The sequence below is a fragment of the Lonchura striata genome, chromosome 2, assembly GCF_046129695.1.
Source record: "Lonchura striata isolate bLonStr1 chromosome 2, bLonStr1.mat, whole genome shotgun sequence".
Taxonomy (NCBI): Eukaryota; Metazoa; Chordata; class Aves; order Passeriformes; family Estrildidae; genus Lonchura; species Lonchura striata.
The window spans coordinates 15154647-15177612 of NC_134604.1; the positions used below are offsets into that span (position 1 = coordinate 15154647).

At 35.4% G+C, this 22966-nt stretch overlaps 1 protein-coding gene across 5 annotated transcripts in view; it reads left to right on the forward strand.

Annotated features, from left to right (window-relative positions):
• DCAF6 (DDB1 and CUL4 associated factor 6) overlaps positions 1 to 22966 on the forward strand; it is a 74177-nt gene that overhangs the window by 9432 nt on the left and 41779 nt on the right. For all 5 annotated transcript variants that reach the window (XM_021550186.2, XM_021550182.2, XM_021550183.2 and 2 more), the window contains exons 2-8: positions 4716 to 4777; positions 11113 to 11205; positions 14171 to 14356; positions 17693 to 17806; positions 18867 to 19002; positions 20806 to 21020; positions 22836 to 22929. In XM_021550186.2, coding sequence (XP_021405861.2) covers positions 4716 to 4777; positions 11113 to 11205; positions 14171 to 14356; positions 17693 to 17806; positions 18867 to 19002; positions 20806 to 21020; positions 22836 to 22929 — 900 coding nt within the window. The remainder of the gene's footprint in view (positions 1 to 4715; positions 4778 to 11112; positions 11206 to 14170; positions 14357 to 17692; positions 17807 to 18866; positions 19003 to 20805; positions 21021 to 22835; positions 22930 to 22966) is intronic.

A 22966-nucleotide genomic window follows, 5' to 3' on the forward strand; every position in this document is an offset into this window, starting at 1 on the left:
GTGTTTCTTAGGAGTGCTGGTGGAGAAAACAGCAAAAGCTTTTGGATGTAGTTAATCCTACATCCAGTTAATCACTTAAGCTATGCCAGATAGTTTTTTGTTGAGAGGAGTAAGGTGGTATTTGTTATCTTTTATATAGTTAAAGCTTCTCTTAGCTTTGTCACATGAATTATGTCCTCTGTTCTATAGAAATTAGAAATATTTGTCGCATAACAGAGAATTTCAAGTGCCTTTTATCTTAGGGAGTCGTTTGTATTTGATCATGACTACTTTAAAGGATCAAATAAATATTAAAATTGCTGAAAGCCAGCATATTTTTCCTCCCATCACAAAACCTCACTTGCAGTCTGCGGCAAGAACAATACAGAAGACTTAAGTATGGGCAGTGTAAGGATATCTGTCAGAATGTGGTATACTTGTGAAGGAAATCCACTTAGCTCCAGTCAGTACAGCACAGATAAAGTCTCTGAGTCTCTTACCCCACATTTTTTGTCACTGAGAACACCTTAAGCACTTTACATAAAATTCACCTGCATTAAGATAATCTTTCAGGCATAAACCATGGTAAAAACCATTCTCTCAAACAGAAATTAAAGACACTGGTTTAGAGCCCAAATGTTTGGAGCCTAGTGGAGGCTTATATTTGGGAGTGGATACTTCCAGTATCCAAAAGATATTTCAAAGTTAATTACATCCATTGGTACTAACCAAACACATCTGTGCTCTTACCTACAGTCACTTATTTTTGCAGATTCTGTAGAAGCAAACCTAAAGAGAAGTATTTTCCAAAATGCTTATTTATTACCCTAAAATTTTTTTCCCTCTGAAACTTCAGCAGATCTCTTTTTGTTTGATTTGTTTTGGTTGTTTGTTTTTGTTGTTGTTTGTGGTTTTTTGAGATCAGATTTATATATTAATATAATCACCATGAGATATTATAGGCTTGCTGATTTATAATTTAGAGCATAGCATCCTGTCTTCTCTAGTTTCTGTCTTGGTGTTACAATATCTGAAAGTTTTGTGTTTCTTAATACCTAAAGCTCATTACTTGAGCCTATCTTAGGATTTGAGTACAGGGTTGATTAGCACCAAGTTGTTTGATGCTGGCTGGTTAGTAGCAAAGCTCTGGCATATTAAAATGGCAAAGAAGCCTTTTTGTAGACAATAAAAAATACTTTGTGTTTTCTTTTTAGTGTTCATTCTTTCAGGCTTTGTGATGTATCTTTAGGAATAAAGAATAATTTGAGTTATCTGCTTTGAACTTAAACCATAATGAAATAATTGATCACAGTCTCTTAAAAGGTAGTCTTTTAAAACATTGACAGAACCAAGAGTTATAATTTTTGGCAGTTTTACAGTAATGCAGAAGAATGAAGAAATACAACACATAGCCTTGTTCAGAGGATTGGAGGTCACACCCATGGATTTGGTTTCTGGCAGTACTGCTGGTTCACTCTGTCATTTGATAAATTGCTTGAGTTTATGTCACAATGACTATAAAATGGGGCCAGTGTTGGCCTACATAGCTAACAAGTGATTTTTAAGGTTCTAATTAATCTTCAAGAATTTTTACTTACCTTGATCAAAGTTAATTCAGTGTTTATTATGTGTAGTTTTGTTTACTGTATGGTATAGGGAGAATTCTGGTTGCTGGAAAAACTGTGTTTAGATGTGGATCAGAAGAGTTTGATGTAGTTAATCCAGCAAAATAAGCTACATACAAATGGAATTACTTCAGAAATGCCTAAACTGTACCCTGGAAAACCAAGAGAAGTTTTGAAATGCACTCAGAGTGCAGGATAACATGTGCTCTGCATTGGGAACAGATGCTGGCTCCATTTCAGCTTTAAACTAGGGCATTCCAAATGTCACAGCGAGCCAGCGCTGAGGGACTTGGCCTTGCAAAGAGCCAGCTTGATATAAATGAGTGTTCATTTGATAAATGGGGTCTATTACTGAATAAGGGTTGTCTTTTAACATCTTATACTATGTTGGTGCTGCTTTGGATCAAAGTTTAGTTACAATTTCTGTGGAACACAAGTGTGCTTTAAAGCTAAACCTTCATCATGAAATGATCTGTACTTTTTCAAAGGGAAATTTTGGAGCCCAGTTTTAAATATATTAAGGTTTTGCACGCTCGAAGCATCTAACTTGTCTGCTGTCATCAGTTGTGAAGCAGCTTTGACTAAGTTACTTACAAAAGAAAGGTATGTGTCTCTCTGCCAAAACAGGCACGTAGAAAGCACCTGATCAGCAATTCTTAAACTGAGGATTGTGACCTAAATGGTGTGCTAAGGACTGTAAGTGGGGAGTACAAGGGATGCTGTTTTATTTTGGTATTGTTCCCTGAAGTGAGATTAGAGCTCTGCCCAGACACCCAGGTTTGGTAATTCTTAAGGCAGCTTTTGGTTTGACCTTGTGCACGGTGGATGCTTTGAAGAAATCAAGTTACAAAGAAATAGCTGCAACTTCTCTTTCACCTGCTTTTCCATGTTTAAATTTGTATCATGAATGACTCAAGGTGGGGCTTCTTTCATACACAGAATGGTCCCTAAGTCTCCAGTTTAATATAAACAAAAAAAAATTATTGATCACTGCACTGAGAGTTTCACTGTACCTTGAGGCTTCAGTAGTGCTTAATGTTTGGTGAGAATAGGTGCATGGCTAAAAACTGAGAATATTATTGATCATTGTACTGAGAATAGCACTGAACCTTGAGGCTTCACTTGGTGCATAACTAGTGAAAATGGGTGGGTGGAGCATTAGCTTGACAGCTTTCCAAATTTCAGCTGTGTAAACACAAGGAGGTCATCACAGCCACTTGAAATTTAACAGGGCTTTTTGTTTTGTTTTGTTTTCTCAAGTTCTTGTTGGTAAATTCACCTTAGCAGTTTTGAAACAAACCCCATGTGGCCAGTGAGATAATCTTGGTGATGACAGCTTGATCACTTGATCCATGTCCTAGGCCTTATTTGAATATAGGAAACAATATATTGAAGCACCTTCACAGAATTAAATTATTGCCTTTCCAAGGGAACTACATAGTTAAGGGGAAAAATAAATAGTTTCTGGCTTGAGAGCCTGTTCTCAATATTGGGGTGGAAAAAAATCTCAACATGACAGGGGTCTTGATGCTGATATTGTAAGATGAAAGTACTTTTGGGGTTTTGTTAAAAGGTTGGGTTTTGTCCATCATCGTAGCTGAAAGGGGATTCAGGAGGGCTGCCCTTTGTAGGAAGGTGGAGGGAACAGGCAGCCTTTGGATTAGGTGAATGGGAGTTAAGGATTGTGAAGATTCTTGTCACTTGTGAGAGCAGAGCCCTTGATGTGGAGAATCTGACTGTTAGGAAGTCCAGCAAAAAGAGCTGAGATGCTGAAGAATAAAAACAAACCAAGAGGTATTGCTTCTTAATTTTTTTTCAACGTCATAAAAGTGGATCAGTGACAAAAATATTTGAGTGACAAATTCTAATAGTTCTGTGCATTTTTTATTAAACCAAGTGAACCTGTGGGAGTCATTGGTGAAGTACAAGGAACACAGATTAACTGACTTAGCTTTTAACAACAGCAAAAACAGAGGCAGTATTTTCTTCAGATCAGTTTATTCATGTAGTTTAGGTTTTTATTTTAGATTAAAAGCACCACTTAGCATCTGGTGGTTCTAGTTTTGAACGATTGGATGGATAAACTACAAAAAATTATTCAGTTGTCTTAGTGCATTTAGTACTTAATCAAATAAGAGAGGGTTTGGAGGCAAAACATTTAAAACATTTTAACTCCCTTCCCCACTTTTTCCTTTAGGAAATATAGAAACTGTTTAAGTTGTAATTTTGCTTACTTTTAATTCCTTTCTCAAATATTTAGATTCTAGGTTTTAAAGGTTAATTTTGAGTGAGTTCCACAGTTACATGTTTGGAAACAGTTCAGCCTGGCATAGGCCTACTATCTGATGCTCTTACCTGGAATTTTGTTCTCGGAGATGTACTAACACAGAATTAAAAAAGGAGTAATGGTCCTTGCATTTAAGAGTCTGGGATTGAAGTTAAAAATATTAGATTTATCAGTATTTTTTTTTTCTGAGAATGCTTTCTGGGGAATATTAGGTTCAGTATAGCCTGAGAGTTTGAACCAAGCAGACCACATATTTGTCAATATGCTTTGGTTTTCCCACTACATGTGTTTAATACAGTAGTGGTTTTAAGCGCAATGGGAAAATCGGTTTGTATATAGAGTATAAGGACATAAAAGTTCCTGGGGCTTTGTCTTCATATGCATTTATAGATTTCATCTCTATCTTTCATCTCTTTTTTTCACATAATTTTTATAAAATGGAATGTTATTGGTCTTAAATGTTAATTTTCCAAATGCAAGAGTTGTACTGCTTGAACTACATTATACTTGCTCCCTCTGAGCTAAGTGAACCAAATAAACATAGGATTAATTTCTGATTTCTTGCTATTAGTTTTAGAGGGAGCATCAGCCTGTGAACCTGTGAAATGTTCATTTTGCCATTTCTGCACTGTTATTAAATGTGGTGGAAGAACCAGTAAATGTCTTGCTTGTCATAGAATTTGTAAAATGAGAACCATATGAATTGTTTCTAGATGTAAATTTATGTTTTGTTTCTTTACTGTTTATTACCTGTGAATGGTCACTAGCAGGCTCTTAACTACTTCAGTTTATAAAAGTTATGTAATTGGTATTTTTCTTCACAGGGAGAAGAGAATTTATCCAAAGATTAAAACTTGAAGCAACCTTGAATGTGCATGATGGATGTGTAAGTCACTTGTTGCTTTTTTGTTTGTTAAAAATTGTTAAATTGCGATTTTGTTGCCATGATAATAGTCCCTCAACTTAAAAAGGCAAATATCTTGTATTTGTATACTAAAGCTGAGCAGGACCACTCTGCTTTTTGAGTGTTGAATTCTCTTGCTTGAATATCTGACACTTTTACCTTTGAAGCAAAACAAAATCCCAATTCTCTATCTTAATGTTGTGTCTACTGCTGATTGAATTAATTTATCCTGCCATTTAAACACATTTCTACCTTTTCAGTTAGGACTCATCTTAAACCTTGAAATGAAGGGTTGGGGTGGGTTTGGTTTTTTTGTTTTGTTTTGGTTTTTTTGGTTTTTTTTTTGTTTGTTTGTTTGTTTTTTGGGTTTTTTGGTTGAATTTTTTTGGGGTTTTTTTGTTGTGTTTTTTTTGTTTGTTTGGGTTTTTTTGAGTTTTTTATTATACTGTGTTGGATTAAAAATGTATTAGTGTTTTGAGTTATTTATTTTCCAGTTTCAAAAAGCAAATCACCAAGTGCTACATGCTGACTTATAGACAATGAAAACAAAAATAAGCCTTCCTGAAAGGCTTATTTAAATATTAGTATTAATACTAATTTTGAAACGGGTCCAAATATTTTAAACCACATCCTTTGATATAAAAGCTTTTACCTAAAACTAGGTTCAGGATAAAGAGGCTGCCATGATAACTTTGAGGATTTGAGCAGAAATTCATGGTTGTTAACGTATTTGTTGTGCAAGATATCTAAAAAATTAAAGTATTCTATAAAAAAATGAAAATATAAGTGCAGCTTTTGTGCTTGTGTGTTTCTAAAGCTGCTCAAACGTAAGGATTATATTAGCTTGATTTGCTTGGACTTTTAATTAATTGAGGAGCAATATAACTGTTAACTAACACGGCAGTAGTTTTAAGGAACAAATGTTGTTAACATCCAGCCTTCTTGAGATCAGAAGTATGATTTTGATGTTCCTGTGCTTTTGTGAGTCTGAAAAGTCTGGGAAAGGCCAGGATTAGAATTGCTGTATGTAAAATGTGAGATACTTTTCCTGTGCTGGCTACATTATAAGTTTAATGTTCTGGTACAGATGGTGTTGGTGTAATGACACAAATATATACTTTTCTCTTTTTTTTTTCAATATATGCTACAAGAATGATGATGTAAGGTCTCTTCCAACCCAAACAATTCTATGATTTTATATGTATTAATTTTTATATTCAAGATTGTAACAGTGATACTTTGCTTACAAAATTCTTCTCTAAGTAATTTTTTATCTCCTCAAATACTTAAGATTAAATTTTTTAAGTTTCTTTTCCTGAAGTTGATTAGAGCTTTTTATTTATTTTTCTTTATTTCCTTGTAAAAAAATTATTTTTTTCCTATTAAAATAGTATACAGGAAAAAATATTTCTTTACTACTTGTTAAAAATCAAGTGACTCATAATTTCAATTATCTGCCTCTGTGTCACGTAATAGAAATTGCAGATTTGATGTTGGCTGTTGCTTGAATCTACCTGATGGATATTTATTTGAAAACTAATTTTGATTTGATTGTGTTACCTTTGAAAGTATGCTTTAGCATATGGCCTGTTTTTAGAGGGTGGAAAATGCTTTAATTGTAAACTTACAACATTATTTGCGGGTGTTTAAAATACAACAGTATTAAATACAGTGTTGAAATACTATAGTTTGAAAAAAATGTCTTTAGAATTTAAATTTGCTCAGAGCTCTCCATCTTTAAGGAATGCTCTGTTGGGAGTTCTTACCTCATTTACTCTGTGGTCTTTTGCAAGGAATAATCTTTTAAGGCTAACAACCACTCAGTATAATTTCTTCCTATTTGTTTTTTAAAAAATCTGTGACAGATATCAATGAAATTACAATGCTTGCACTAATTAAACTCATTATCATCAATACTAATTAGGCTCTTTTTTTTCCTTCTTCTTTCCACAACTGCTGACTCAGCATGCAGTTCAAATGTAGGGAAGGAATGCCATATTGTCTGTCCTCTTAAAAGGTGGTTTTGGGTGGTTGGGTTTTTTTAACGAAGACGGATGGCAGGAGTTTGGGGTTTTCTTTGGTTGCTGTTTGGTTGTTTGGTGTTTTTAAGAACCTTTTCATTGCTCTGTTGAATAAGTTGTGACTTATATTTTCTATATAAAGCATGCTGTGTAATTGGACACAGTGGACAACTTACTTAAGGCAAGAATTTTTTTTACTAATTGAGGATAAAAGTAAAGTCCAAGTTCCTACCTGGTACACAGAAGAGAGATCCTGTGGGAGATACAACTGTGTGTATAATCATACCTGGGCAGGTTATCTGTGAGGAAGGGAATATGCCATGAATTATTTCACATATCCATGCTCTTGTCACAGTAATATTACCATAACACCTTTTTGTTTAAAATCTGAATAATTTCACCTCAGCGTTCAGGGGTAATTCTCTTTGAAACAGCCCCATTTTCCCCTTGGTTTGAAGACAGTTCTAGCAGTAGTGTGTGAAGTAATTGAATTGGTTCTAAAGAATTATTGATGTCTGCCAGTAGCATTATCATCTTTCCAGGGCAGGATTTGCCTCTTTCAACAAGGTTCACATGGTCAAATTCAGTAAGGTCGTTTGTATGCCACAACTTGCCATTTTCTATGTTAGCTGTAAAGGGAGCTTAAGAAGATGAGGAAATAATAGAGTTAGTTGAGCTGTTCTGTATGAAGTGATTAAATCCAAAGGAGAAATGTTGAAAGAGAAGCAATCTGGACCAGCAGCAATGAAGTGTGAAGAAAGTAGGGGATAAAGAAACTCTAAACCATATTGAATTGCAGTAAAAATACTGCTTATTTTCTTCCTGGTTTGGTCCTGTGAAAGCTAAGGAAGGTTGAAATGCAGGATGTAGATAAAGCATTTGACATGAGTAAATACTGCATTTTGAAATAAAGAATATTACCTGAAAGAGTAACTTCTCATTTCTATATACAAGGCTTTCAGATAAATAACAAACCAGCATCCCTTCATGGCATTCATCTCCTTCAGGATGGCACTTGAGAACAAGGTCTTTTGAGATGTACTCCTCAAAGCCAGCCTTAAACCAGTTTAGGAGTTTGTGTTTTGTTAGAAACAGTTTTCACCTTGTACTCCACAGATAAAAAGCACTGCCTTGTTTACCCCCTTCTTTGCTTGGGGGATATTCCTGATATTCTAATATCTACAGCCATTTTTATTTATTTTCTTCTATTTTTGTGTTCTGTTAATCTCTTCTGTTCACAAAAGAGTTGATTGTGATGTCACTTTGCATGGAAGTGAGTGGTTTGCTTTTTTGGCTTTTAAGGATTGGCTGCACTGCCTCCTGCAATGTCTTTGAGGAAAACAGAGACAGTAAATTTATATCTGACTAATTGACTAATGAATCAAAAGTGCCCATTGACTCCTTGCAAGGTTAGGCGAGTGACAAATAAAATTAGATACAATTAATAATGTGGAGTACTTAATAGAAAAAAGCTAATTTCACACCCTTTGGCTTTTCTTACTTTGTTAGTAATTGTCTGTCATTTGTGTTTGATGGATCCTTTCTTCTGGATCCAGCACCCTTTCCCAAGGTTTCCAAACCCTCAGAATAGTAACTGTTACATTATACTTTTAGTTGGGTGTTGAGTGGCAGTGCAGGTAGTACAATATGTAGCTTTTTCAAAATAAAAAGCAATTTTCAAATCCATGCTTATTTCACACTATATTTTAGTAGTTTACTACCATGAAATGAGAACACATTTTAAATCTGCTATCTGTTTTTAGTGATCCATATGCAAATTGATTTGGGTTATTCAGTGTTGGTAGTAGGTTGTACTGAACACTGTGTATATTGACTTGAAAGTCTCTGAAAAAAGCCCAAAACAAGGGTATTTCACTGAAAGACTGTTACATTTTGAGTCATTTGCTGCCAGCAATGCTGAGAAGGTGACTGGGTAGAGAGCAAAAAAGCCTGCTTAGTTACAGACCTCTAGTAATTTGGTTATGTCTTTCAGGATTATTTTTGAACCAACTTTGGTCTGGGCAGGGTATATTGAAATTATTATCAGGCAATTATTGCAATGAAATTGGAATTTTGGAGGATGATCGATGTCTTAGTAGACTTGTGATGCTGCAATTTAGATAATCTTGTCTCCCCTTTTCATCTTCAATGTTTCTCTGCTTTGCTGTCCTTCAGATTTTGGGTTTGTACATAAATATACATATCCACCCCCTCAATTTAATTTTTTGTGCTAACTTTTCTTTCTCATATCATGACTTCAAAATTTTCAGTAGCTTCCTTGTTTCTTCAGTGTTTTGTTCTCATTTATATTCCTGTGTTCTTACATTAGCATTTTAGTTTCTTTAGGGCAATGATAATAATAGTTTTCTGCCTGAGAGGAAATGTAGATGAAAATAAACATTGTTGAATTGTGTGTTTGCCCTTGCTGTAGTGCTGTGCAATGTTTGACAACATTTTAGAGTACAGCCATTGTCAGGACAGGTTATTTCAATGATAGATGGTTCTGGAGGCTAGTTGAAATTGTGGTTCTTGGTGACTGACAGCCAGAGTTATAAAATCATAAGAGTAGCCATGCAAGGTCATAGCAAAGCTCAGTGGAGCCTGATAAGTTGGCCCTGAAAGTGGCCAGCACATATTTTTGAAGGAAGTCGAGACAGGGCAAGCAGATGGTGTGTGATGGGTGCTCTGGATAACATATCATGCTTTAATGGGTAGAGGGAGGTGGAAGCTGTGCCTTTGTTTCTGATAATTTTTAATTTCTCTTTGATGAATATGTATATCCTTCCACTTCTGGTGTTTGGGGTGTTCCATAACAATGATTCTCAGTTTCATTAAAAAGCCATGTGTCATTGGATTGTTTCATATAAGGCCTTCCATTTCCTGTACTGTCAAGATCCACGAAAAATTATTTTTTACTTTTTCCATGTCATTCATGTTCTCATAAGCTTCTATCATTCCCCTTCCCTAGAGCAGTACAAGTTATTTGCTTCTTACAATAAAAGTGTTAGATATCTGTGGGCACCCCAGTAATTCCTTGTCATAATTTCTCTTTCCAAGTGGGCAGTAATAGAAATGGAGAATATGGGAGCCCAAACTGCGTGGAACACATGGGATTGCCATGCATGGATGTATACCCTGCTCTTCTGTGCATTTCCTAATAAATCCTAACAATATCTGACTGCTGCTGAGCACTGAGCTAGCCCTGGCATAGGCAAGTTTGTTTAACACCAAGATCTCTCCTCAAATTCCTCCACCTGAGAATATTGAGGTGGTGTTGTCCATGTGATGTGATCCACCCGAAACTGCTAACTCTGATTTTGCAACTAACCCCGACTAAACTTGCCATTAAAACAGCAACTAGAATGGGTGTATTTATTTTAAACAAAAATTATTTCTATTGGGTGGGACTCAGGGTGAAACATTTTAATTAAAAAAAAAGGCATAAGAAAATAATAGAGAACAAAGGGGGTTTTTTACCAATTCTGTAATCCAGTCTGGTACATCACACTAAGGCAGCTGTTCTGCCAACAGAATCTAGCCAGCAGAAAATGGTGATGGCTGCAGTTTGACACTTGAAGGTATTTTAGAGGCTTACTTGAAATAATAATGGTCTTGCATGCAGTCTTTGGTGCTTGTGCATGAGTTGCTGCTTGGAGGATACCTTTTGAGCTTCCTGGATTTTGAGTGCTTTCACAGCTTTGTTTCACTGACACTTTATTAAGCACAGTCTTGTAAAAAGAAGAATTGATAAGGAAATATATTGTAAAGCTCTCCCAGTACAATTCTGTACCTCACTGTAGGATTCTTCTTTCCCAGCATACTCACACTTTTCAAAAGGGATCTGGGATGGATTCTGCAGTGCTTTTCCCCAAGAAGGTGTGGTCACTGAAAAGCGTGCAAAGAAATGGATGGTCAGAATTTGGATATGGTGAAGATACAATAATGAGAGCACTGTGATGCCCTCCAGTTCAAATTCAGAGAACTCTGTGGAGTAGATTTGGTACATGAAAGCACCTGAGTGTGTAAAATTGTGGCTACTGTGGGAAGCTTAATTTACCTGATGAACTCTTGAGGAGCAGAGGGAGTAATTGAGATGCTGTAGGTAAAGCAGGTGATTCCCTTATCAATTTGTTTTAAAAACACAATTTTTTTTTATGCTAGCTGCTTAGAGATTATGTTGTTTCAGTTGAATTTGTTAACTCCTATTTCTGTAGTGTTGGATGAGTATTGATGTTTTAATATGGTGAAAATTGAATGAATGTAAGTCTAAACAATTTTTTTTTTTAATTCATGCAGGTGAATACAATTTGCTGGAATGATACAGGAGAATATATCTTATCTGGTTCAGATGACACTAACCTGGTCATTACTAACCCCTACAGCAGAAAGGTAGGTTTGTTTCTTGCTGCTTGTTAATTTTCAAATAGGATGCAAGTTAGTATTTCTCAAGGCTTTAAAAGGTATTTCCAAAATATCAGTTTTCAGATATTCATTATTATGTGAAAAAGATAATATAGTGAACTTCCTAGTTTATATAAATGGGAATAAAACTTCACAGTGCTTTAAAATTTGAAAGTTCTAATCCTTTGTGACATTGGTATTATCCCATTTTACGGTACATGGCTGAGCACAAAGGGAACATGGTCTCATCACAGATTAGTGTCAGGACCAGCAATAGGATTCAGTAATTCTCACAAAATCTTGTAGTCAGATAAACTGCTTTCCTCTCACTTCAGTTTTAAAATACTATATTTTTTGCTCTGTGTAATGTACTGTATGTAATGTCTTTCTGTGTACTGTTGTTGGGTGCCAATCTTGATTAAAATAGTTCACTCCAGTGTAAAATTACATTGCCTTGTGTGTGCCTGCAAGTGGATGGAGAATAATTTGTACTGAAATAAGGATTGCAATGCAGCTGAAAGACTCCCAGTAGTGCCAGCTGGCATCCATCAGGTAGTGGCACTGTCCCACACCTTTCTCTAGAAGGAACTGCTGATAGTTCACTAGAACAGATGCTCTGAGCTGTGTCCTCTCAGAGGCTGACAACTAAAACCCGAGGATATGCTCAAAAATTAAATGTGTGGGAGAAACAGAAGGTATGGTGGAAGAGGGTTAGAGTAGAAAATAATAGTTTGCTTTCCTGAAGGGTTGTGGTGGTTTGGAGTGTTGTCTGTGCCTATAGGTAAAGCCCTTTTGCTCACCTCTCCAAATAAGCCAGAGCTTCCAAACTTCATCTCTTCCTTTCAATTATGGTGTCAGCCTGAAGGTTCAGATCAGTATCACTAGATAGGTTTTCTCTTGGACTGGGAGTTCTGCTGGAAAAGCAGTGTCCAAGACAGCTGTGAAGTGGATGATGGCTATATTCCAAAGTGAGTGTTGGTGGAGTGACTTGCAGAGGAAGAATTTTTTATGCAAATAAAGGATGTTGAATGTTGTTTGTTGTACAGAGGTCATTTTAATATCCTGTTATGGGACAGTTGCTCATTATAAAATTTTTAAATTAAAATATTGTAATATTTTAAAAGGTGCTGCATTTTAAAGCTTTATGCTTTAATGGGACAGTTTTTCACACCTGTTGTGTATCACTTCTCTCCTTAAGCCTAACGAGGAATATGGGAGATGTTTATTTTTTTATTTTTTACAGTTAGCTGAGTTATTTTTTGTAACAGCAGAGGATAAGATGATTTTTAAATTATTTTTTTCCACAATGCAAATGCAATTATAAAACAGCAGATACCAGCAAGAAGACTCAATAATCAGTGTTATTCCTGAAATGTACTAGAGATGTGATTTTTAATGTGTGTTACAATTATGTTAGCTTAATTTTTTCTGGCTTGAGTAAGAGGATCTATACAGGAAAAGGCAGCAAATTGGTATTAGAACTGTGTTGTAGTTCTGTCATCTTGGCAAATATCCTTATTGCCATATTTTCTGTTATTAGCTAGATAGAGTAGCAAAAATAGACTTCAGCCATCAATATTTTATATCTTTCAGACTATGCAGATACACTGTTAAACTTTTTTAGTGGGAATTATTTAAAAGGTGTGAAATAGCACTTCTGAACTGTTAGTCATGAGCTGCTACTGACAGGGAAACTTCATTTGCAAAACACTTCCTTTGATTAAGTTAATCGAGTGGAAATTGGGAAGTAATTTTCATACTGTAAACAACTTGGTGAGTATTTCTATCGTATTGGGAGTGGTGAAAATGCAGTTTGGTTCAAATATTTACTTATTCACAGGAAAGCATGTGGAGGTTTTTTCAGTTTGGGTAAACTAAGTATGTGAGGAAGGATAAAGAGTCACCACAATGTGTTTAAAATCAGCTGTGATGGTGAAGTAAATAATATGTTTCTCTGCTTTAATGTAGATGAATGAGAGTCTAAGTCAAGTCCTGGTTTATTGCCCTGTATAATCGAGTTTTTAAATGTTTATTTCTTTTTGGCTAGTTTCAAAACATTCTTCCTTATAAACATCACTTCTCCTTTTTAGAGTGAGTTTAAGAGTAACATCAATTTTGAAGTCTATAAAGTTGGCTTGGCTGCCGCTGCCTGAATGCCGGAAAAGAATGGAGACTCGGACAACTATTCATTATGAATAGGAACCAAAGCTCAGTTTATTAGTTTTTCAGCTTCAACTTTTATACAGTTTCTACCCTCAGCCCCAAGCAATAAGCATTGTTCTTATTGGTTTCTTGCCTTGTGGTTACATCATAAGCATGCAGTGATTGGTTACATACCTTCAAACTAAATATATCATATAGTTTCCTGATAACCTCATCGCCAGATGTCCACAGCCTTTGTTATTAACCAGGAAGCAAATCCTTTATGACTCTGTTTATCAGGAAGCATATCCTTTAAGACTCTGTTTACTATCTAGCTCTCACACCAAGGACAGACTAATCTTGACTCTTTGTTTCAGGGAAATCGTCTATAGGTGGGCTGAAGAGCAATAGTGCCCACCAATCCCCCAACACTTGGCTTACATTCTTCTTGGCTTACAATATCCCAGATCTTCTCACTGACTTGCTGAGTGGCTGCACTATCACCCTGACTAATGTTTCACTTCGATAAACCTGACGTGCTCTGGAACCAGCATTGAAAAACAAAGCTGCATTCCAGCCCTTGTATTTTGCAGACTACTTTGTGCAAGTGCCTGAGCAAATCTCTCCTGTAGAACCATGTTGTTCTTAGAATAAATCTGGTGTAAAGACAGCTTCTTTGTTCTGTTGTACTGAACTGTAGGTCCCTGGTAGCCTGTGCATAACTGGTATTTCACAGTCTGAGTTTTTGCCATTTTTATTTTCTTGGAAAACACTGACCTGCTGCAGCCTCCTTTTTTCCTTTGTTCTTTAGGTTCTCACAACAATTCGCTCAGGACACAGGGCCAATATTTTCAGTGCAAAGTTCCTGCCATGCACCAATGACAAACAGATTGTTTCTTGTTCTGGAGATGGAGTCATTTTCTACACGAATGTTGAACAGGATGCAGAGACCAACAGGCAATGCCAGTACACCTGCCACTATGGGACTACCTATGAGGTACCTCATGAAGTAAATAATAATTTTAAGATGGGCAAAATGCATATCTTATTAATCTTGTGTCCCAAGATTTTAACCAGACTGCTGAAAACTTTGTTTTAGTGCAATGAGAGTTACAGAACTTTTCTTCTGTCTTTGAGTTGCTTTCTTTTTTCCTTTTAAAAAGTAGGCTTGGACAGAGAAATGTGCTGTCTAAATTAAATTGAGAACTTTGCAGAAAGTGGTGCTGTTAAGACCACTTTGCAAATATGAATTCACCTTCACTGAATGAATGTTCTGCAGAGCAAAACAGATTTAAATAGAGCTCTGAATTTCTTCCTGAAGTAGGTTGAGGGGAGGGGGAAGTGACTGTTTTGCATTTTTATTTTTATTCTTCCCCCCAGCCCCTCCCCTCTTCCCTGAACTTTTCAGCAGTTTTGTGACTTTTTCACAGTTTAGATCCTTCTAAGAAATGCTTAGTTCAGCATGTGTGAACAACTTAATCTGAAAAATGTGTTTACAGTTGCAGGTAATTTTTCTGTTGTGTATTCTAGTTAACTCTTTAGGTGTAAATTTAGCTGCAATCTTTTCAGTCCTCCATTAGAAGTTTTGTTCATATGAATTAGGCAAGTGAGGAAGCAAAGTGTTACTTAGGAAAATAGAAAGATTTATTATTTTATCTGCTTCTTTTAAAAAACAGTAAAAGTTGCTGCTTGCAAAACTTACTGTGCTTATAATAGAAGAAATAGTAATTTTTTGGTAGGTCATATCTTTCACTATTTATTTGTTGTGGCTTTTTAAGTACTACCGCAGTACAGATACAGGGGAAAAATCCCAAATCCATCGTTTTTTAATGTATTCAGTTCAGATTTCTTAGCAAGCTTTTAGATCACTTTCTTTGCATGTTAAATGAACAAAATCTTATAAAACTTCTCATAAAAAGAATTGGAGTGTGTGAAGAAAAGAAAGTGGCTGAAGTACTGCCAGAGTTAATTTTTGTTCCTGTAGTAAAAGTGTCCTTATGGTTGTAATTACGCCAATTACATTTCCCTGCTATATTGCACCATCAAAATAGTCTTATTTGGGATGATTTTTATTCAGGAATTATGTTAACAAGAGGGCATTATTGTTGTTTTGAATGACAGGAGTGTGATACAGTTTTGCTTGGTTTTGCTGCTTTTAAACACTGTTAATGGAAGGAATATCAAAACCTGTATATGACACTGGCTGTTTTAGCAACTCTATCTCTTTATGAAGTTATTTTTCTTATCCTAGTTTGCACTGAGGTTGAGAGGTTCCTGGCATGGGGAGATAATTTCTAAATATTGTGATGGTACTGCCTAGCTGTATGTAACCACATCATCATGTTAAATATAGAACTTTGACTCACTGGATTCTCTAAATAACAAAACCTAAAAGCTGCCCCTGAGGTACCAATTCTAAATTTGAATGTGGTTTGGATTTATTCAGCTCTTGGAGTTTGTGGCAGTTCAAGACATTGGAAAAACATGAAACAGAGAAATGTGGAAATTGGTGTAGATTGTTGTAAACTGTGAGATAATTGTACAATTGTTTTTCGTTCTGAGCGAGAATAAAATAAGTAGAGGGAGAGGCTCTTGAGACATGTTTCTGAAGAATTTTTTGTCTGTACAAGACCTTGACTAGTTTGTTTTTCCTCAGCCAAATCTTTTCCTTATTGCCCTTCATGTGAATTGCATTTCAGAAAAAGAGTGTACTTCTATAAACACCTCTTACTTTCTTGTTTTAAATACAGTGAAGTGGTCATATAGCTATATATGCTTTTAAAGTTACTTAACAAGCAAATTTTTAGTTAGTAAAAAACCAATTATATATATATTTATAACGTATACTTGTTGAACTTAAATGTAGTAATATTGACTTAATTATTGGAGCTTGCACTTTTCCATTTCTCTGGTTTATTGCTTATGAAGTACTTAGGATGTTTGTGAACACTGGACATAAAAGTTGCCATATACAAGTTCTATGTATATATATTACATGTATAGGGTGAAATAGCATCAGTGTGAACAAAAATAAAACACAGGTACTAGAAATAAGAACTTGTCATGTTCAGCAGCATTATTGGAGCAAAATGTTTTCACTGAAAGCTCTGTTAAATGCTCAAAGAATTTAATGGATTGAAGAACAATTGCTAATTTTTGTAACTATGCAAATAAAGTTAATTTGAATGAAATATGTAGTGAAAAACAGTCTACAGTATGTTACGCTGATATATTGAGGAATAGTGGTCATAGCTCAGAAGTTTATTGTTCTATTGATATTCAAACCATGGCTTTGTTCTACAAGTTAGACTTCTTATTTGGCACAGCAAGCATTGTCTCAGTTGTGCTGAGCCTTACAAGAGAGCCAGCTGTTACCTTTGCCACCCCATTTCAGATAGAGAGATTTGCATAAGTTACTTTTATTAAGAATTTTGGGAAGTGGGGGTGATAAATCATCTAATCTAAAATGTTAAAGAATCACTCATGCTCTATGTTCCATGAATGTATTACACTGTTAACGGTTGTTGTTGCTTTATAAATTTCTACTGATAGTAGCAGGAGTGTAGGAAAAGAAAAATAATGCCACAACATCCTTTGTTTTCTGTTCTAAGAGACAGAGTGTAAGTAAACTGGCATTTCCTGTGCATTCACTGGCCTGTGGAATTCATGTCATATCTAACATTATGGTCACTTGCTTTTTTATTTTGTCTTGAGGAGGCTTTGAGGGAAGCCATTCATGTGAGACTCCATCTGAGTTGTCCCTAGCTGGAGTAGGCCTGAGCTTAGAAAAATGGCTCAGTACAGTGCTCTATCAAAATTAAACAATCGCAGTGAGGAGGTAGATTGGTAACAGCCTTTAATGCAGACTTGCTGCAGGGAACTACCTAGGATGTAAAGGAATAGCCCAATGAGAATAAAAGCCATTTAGTATTTTCAAGGCATTCAGACTTCTAAGGACTTTGTTTGTAATTGTCTCCTATTACTTGATATAGAGTAAATAGAGCTTTTGCTGAACTATTGCAGCAAATTGATAAGTTATCTGAAAAGTGATTGCAGTAAATGTATGTTGTGCATTAAAAACAACTGTAAGCCTTGACCTGTGGATATTTAATCTTAAGTGACATTTAAAAGTTTCCTTTAACTTCAAGAGTTAAAACTTTTTCTTGAAAATGAATAGACATCATCAGTTTTCCAATTTTTCTCATTACTTCACTGGAAAGCTTGACTTGAGGCCTAATTGCCTTGCTGCTGCTCCACATATTGATGCTTTTCTTTTTAAATTCGTGCTGTTTCAGGAAGTATTAATAATCTTGTTTTTTTGTGTTTTGAGCAGGTTATGACAGTACCAAATGATCCCTACACTTTCCTCTCTTGTGGTGAGGATGGCACTGTTAGATGGTTTGATACTCGCATCAAAACAAGTTGCACAAAGGAAGATTGTAAAGATGTAAGAATGAAACCATTTAATAAAGTTTATTTTATTAATAGTAATTATAATAAGTAAAATAAAATACTAATAAAAATCTTTTAATAAATGTTACCTAAATGTAGAGCTGTGAATTGCACAAACACATGATAGGAATTCTGGTCAAGCTTTCAGAAATAATAGATTTCAGGGTCATTGGTAGAAATGGCAGTATGTTTCCCAAGAAACAATAAAGGCTGGGGAGTCTTCTTTTCATTTTTCTTTTTTAATTTTAATATCTCCTATAGCATTTATTATTTTATAAAAATGCTGTGGTGTGAGGCTTCAGATACGGTAGAAAAAATTGTCTGTTGAAATAGAATCTTTTAGTTTGTTTTACACTAATAATATAGAGTGCAAAACTGGAGGCAGAAAATGAGCCTTGAGAATCATCTGCAGCCTTGTATTCTTGAGCATCCTTTGTCCCTCTGTAAGAAAAGATTTGGTAATGAATTATATTAGATTACTGGTATTACCAGTGTCCGCTGTGTTTGAATTTTAGCAACAATTTTAGTATTGAATTGGAATGAAATTACCAAAGTATGTATTGTTATTCTTGATTAATTTTGTTCAGCCTTGTGCACATTTACCAGTTATAGGGTTTTTTTCATTTTTTTTCCCTTTACCCAGTTACCTGCCTGTAGATGGAACCTGTTCTGATCCTTTAATTGATTTAAAATGTTTCTGCATAGTTAGTACTCTTCCACCTCCACAGTTACTGTGTTTCCATAAGAAAGTCCAAGATGCAAGGTAGTTTATAAGTCTGTAATTTTTAGCTTATCTATTTTTAAATGTTCCTGTGTTTTTGTTTTGGTTAGGTTTCTTTTTCAGTTGTTCTGGTACCAATTTTCTTTCTCTGATAGTTTTCCTTCTATGCAGTGGCTTTTCTGATAACACATTTATGATCTATCTTCACAGGCCAGACCTATTTTCTCAAAATCTCCTTGACTAAGGGAGTGTCCTGTGTAGTGAAACAAAACAAAGAATTACACTTCAAATATTCAGAGCTATTATTTCAATGCTGCATTTTTGTGTGTTGCAGGATATTTTAATAAACTGCCGTCGTGCTGCCACCTCTGTTGCTATCTGTCCACCCATCCCCTACTACCTGGCTGTAGGCTGTTCTGACAGCTCAGTGAGGATCTATGACAGGAGAATGCTTGGCACAAGGGCAACAGGTAGGATCCACACTGTGCAGTGAGCATTTCTATCCACTGGCAGTTCCAAAATCAAGTTATTTTCAAAATAGGTGGTGAATGATTGAAGTGTAACACTGCAGAAATACAGCTTCCTTCTCTGGGAACTATGGTTTGTAGTAAGAGTCACTTCACTCCAATATTTGCAGAATTCTTCAAAGTAAGCCTAATCTACTTTATGCATCTCAGAATGCATTGTGTACTGAATGCAGGAAAGGACATTTTCTCTTATTTTGTCTTGAATCATGTGATTCCAGGATTCCAAAAAGCCAGGAATTGCAGCCTCCAGTGCTCCACCTGAATTTTAAGTAACTTCGTGTCTTGTACTGTAATGTGCTGGAACTTGATACTTCTTATGGGAGGAGATCTTACGAACTCCATAATATCCTGCACTGTGCTTGCCTTTGCAGTAGTCACTGCTGTATCTAACACAATTTCACTGAAAAGCTGCAAATTCCTCATGTGAAAGCTGGCATGCTTACCTAAGGATTTTATTGAAAAATTTCATATGCACAAAAATGTGTTATGTTAGTTTAACATAGTTCTTGGTTATAATGTGTGGTGTTTGGGCACATAGGAATTTATAATACAGTTGTGATATTCATGTCAATAAGCATTGGCACAAAATCTGTCATTTTGTGCAGCATTTTCCTGTTGGGGACTGTGATGGAGGAGAAAGGCAACAGTAAAGATCACTAAACATAAAAATATCCCTTTCATCAGGTTGACATTCTATAGGAGTTCTCCCTTTCATCACAGTGGTTAGCAAAATTCTGTGAGAAGTGCCTGGGAACAGATTCTGGGGGTTGACTAAAATGTCTTCTGTGTGTTTTAGTATTGTACAGTACAGGAATAACATGAATTTGGCCTGGAGAGCAAAAGATAGAAAAATCAAGATTTTGAAGGCTGGTTTTTAAAAAATATTGGTATAGTGTTCTGTTGCTTGTTTGGAATTGCGTGGAGTTTTTGGTTTTTTTTTTGTTTTTTAAGAGGTCAATTATTCTGTGTCCAATGAGCAAACTTGATTTTCATTTAGTAATTTCTGCCATGTAGTTGATAGTTACATGTAAAATACAGAGGTTTTGGAACAGTCTGTTTTTCTCAGTGTTAGAGCTTTTTATAGGTAACTTTTATCTGCTCACAAACTTGTAATTCTAGAATTTAAGATTTAGTAGATTGGAGGTGAGTGATCAGGAAAGCATTATAAATCCAATGTAGTGTATAGTTCTGCCGTTTCAAACTGACTGTTATTCTGTTTCTGCAGTTTTGAAGTGAGAATGTTATTCTATTTTAAAGAAAATTTAGTATTTTTTAAAAAATTGGGTAGAAGATGTATGATCTAAATTTTCAAAGTTTCATGTAAGGAATTCCCTTCTCATTTGTGTGCAGATATAGATTTGCATTATTGTTTTGTGGTTTTTGGTTCTAAAAATTCCATCTGTGCCACATTTGACAGATAGTTTCTATACAACACCATGTGGTGGGTATGTGAGACATCTAGATATCCCTGTGTGTGTATCTTTTATTTTTCGTAAAGTACATAGAATTTGTAAACAAAAATAATTAAGACTGTAAAATCTGGTACGTCATTCTCAAGATCAAAATTATTGCAGAAACTACAGGATATGTGGTTTTTCCCTGATTATCTTTTGTTGGATGCCAAATAAGAGGTTTATTGAAGCTGTTGAAAATTTGCAGTAGTAAATGTGTAATTATTTTCTTCCTCCTCTCTTCCCTCTATTTTTTTTTTTTTTTTTTTTTTTTTTTTTTTTTTTTTTAATAAAGGGAATTATGCTGGCAGGGGCACTGTTGGAATGGTGGCACGTTTTGTCCCTCCTCATCTCAACAACAAATCCTGCAGGGTAACATCCCTGTGTTACAGTGAAGATGGCCAAGAGATCCTTGTGAGCTACTCCTCAGATTACATTTACTTGTTTGATCCCAAGGATGACACAGCACGAGAACTTAAAGTCCCTTCTGCAGAAGAGAGAAGGGAAGAGGTGATTGATGCCCTCCTTTAATATTTTATGTTTTATAACTTGCAGCACACAAGAAATACTATCAGTTGTGTTCCCATTTAATCTGAAAATAATGCTGCTGATCATAGACTGAGGTGTGACAAGTAGATTGTCACAAACATGGTATATTTTTAATACACATTTATTTATGTATTTCTTTACAATATTTTGTCACTCTGGTTTTCTTTCTCATCTGATTTCCTGCTCTTGGAGATGAGACGGCATCTGCCTGAACCTTGGGACATAAGACCAGCAAAAGTGGCAGGTCACTCTGTGTTCTGTTACTTTTCATGCCATGACAAGCATATTTCTTGAAATCAAATGTTAATACTCCCTGGTAAAAGTTATCATTTCCTGGAGGAAGTGAGACACTATTACTGAGCAATATTAAAATTTTCAAAACTCAAGCAGTTGTTAATTATTAGCTCAGTTACAATAATGCTGACCCTTCCAATCTGTTTTCTGATCAATATTTTAAAAATGCCTTTAATTACAGTGAAGTTGTTGCTATATCTCCCTGCACTCTCCCAACCGTCCACTGCTTTTTACTCTGGTGTTTTGCTCACCCCTTCACAAACTCTGAATCCCGAGTTCCTCATCTTTAGTCCGAGGACACAAGGGAGTTCTCCATGAGTTGTCAGCATCCTGCTGTCCTCACCTGCAGGATCAATGTGGTGATGATGATTTCTCTTTCCTTTTTGCTGTGAGAAGTGTGATGTTGACAGTTCCTTCCTCCTTTTTCTTAGAATCTGTTTGCAAACTTTTTATAAAATTTTCCAACACATTTTATGTTATGTGTTTTCTTAGTCAGGAATACAGTCAGAAATTTTGATTTTAAATGCTTATTCTTTGTCCTTGTTGTTATCCCTAAAAATGTTAATTGCTTGAATATTTTTATTTCAACCTGGCTTTAAGCTGTATAGAATAGAAGAAATGTAAAGACTTCTTCCAAAATGTGCTGGTGGAGTCATGAAAGTTAAAACATTGATATACACTCACTACAGGGCATTTAGTTTAAAATTGTCAGCAGTTCTGTGTTGGTTGGTGGGGTTTTTTTAGTTTGGGTTTTTTTTTGTTTTGTTTTATTTTTGGGTTTGTTTTTGGGGTTTGTTTGTTTGTTTGTTTTTTTCTTTTTTGGTTGGTTGGTTTCTTTATCTTTGTTAAGGCCAGAAATATCCAAATACAGTTGACTTCAAACTCTGACCTGCCTTTCTAAATGCGCAAAGCGCTCTCTGTTTCTCTTGAAGTTGCTGAAAGTAACACCACCTATTTAGTGATTTTATACTTCTTGTTGTAAAAAAAAGTGTTATAAAAACTGAAAAGAAAATAGGTTAAAAAATCGGAGTTTATTTGCATAAAATGTTCTTTTTTTAAATGTGTGATTTTTTTTCCTTTTGTTTAATTGCAAATCCACCTTTCAGTAAACTGAAACTCATATAGTTTATAATGTGAAGAGGTGAATATTTCTGCAGAATTCATGTTGCATTTAAGAAAACCTTAATTATTATTGGTCACTATAGCAAAATTCAATTAACATTATGAAGCTAGTTTAAAATAAAAGCTGCATTAGTTCTGGGAGTCATTTGTTCAGGCTGTTAAAGCTAAAACTCATGCATTTTGTTGGTAAATGTTGTGCTTATTCATGGTTTGTCTGAGCATAAGGCTGACATTCTGTGTTTTGGTGGCAGATATGAATTTAGGTGACTTAAGAAAATAGAGATTTATATTTAGGCTTAGAATCCTGTACTGCAAAACATAAATAACTGTGATGCTTCTCTTTTTTTTTCTCTCCCCCAGTTACGTCAGCCTCCCGTTAAACGTCTGCGGCTCAGAGGGGATTGGTCAGATACTGGGCCAAGAGCAAGGCCTGAGAGTGAGAGAGAGAGAGATGGTAAAAGCATTTGCATTTGAAGGGGCTTGTTGTCTTT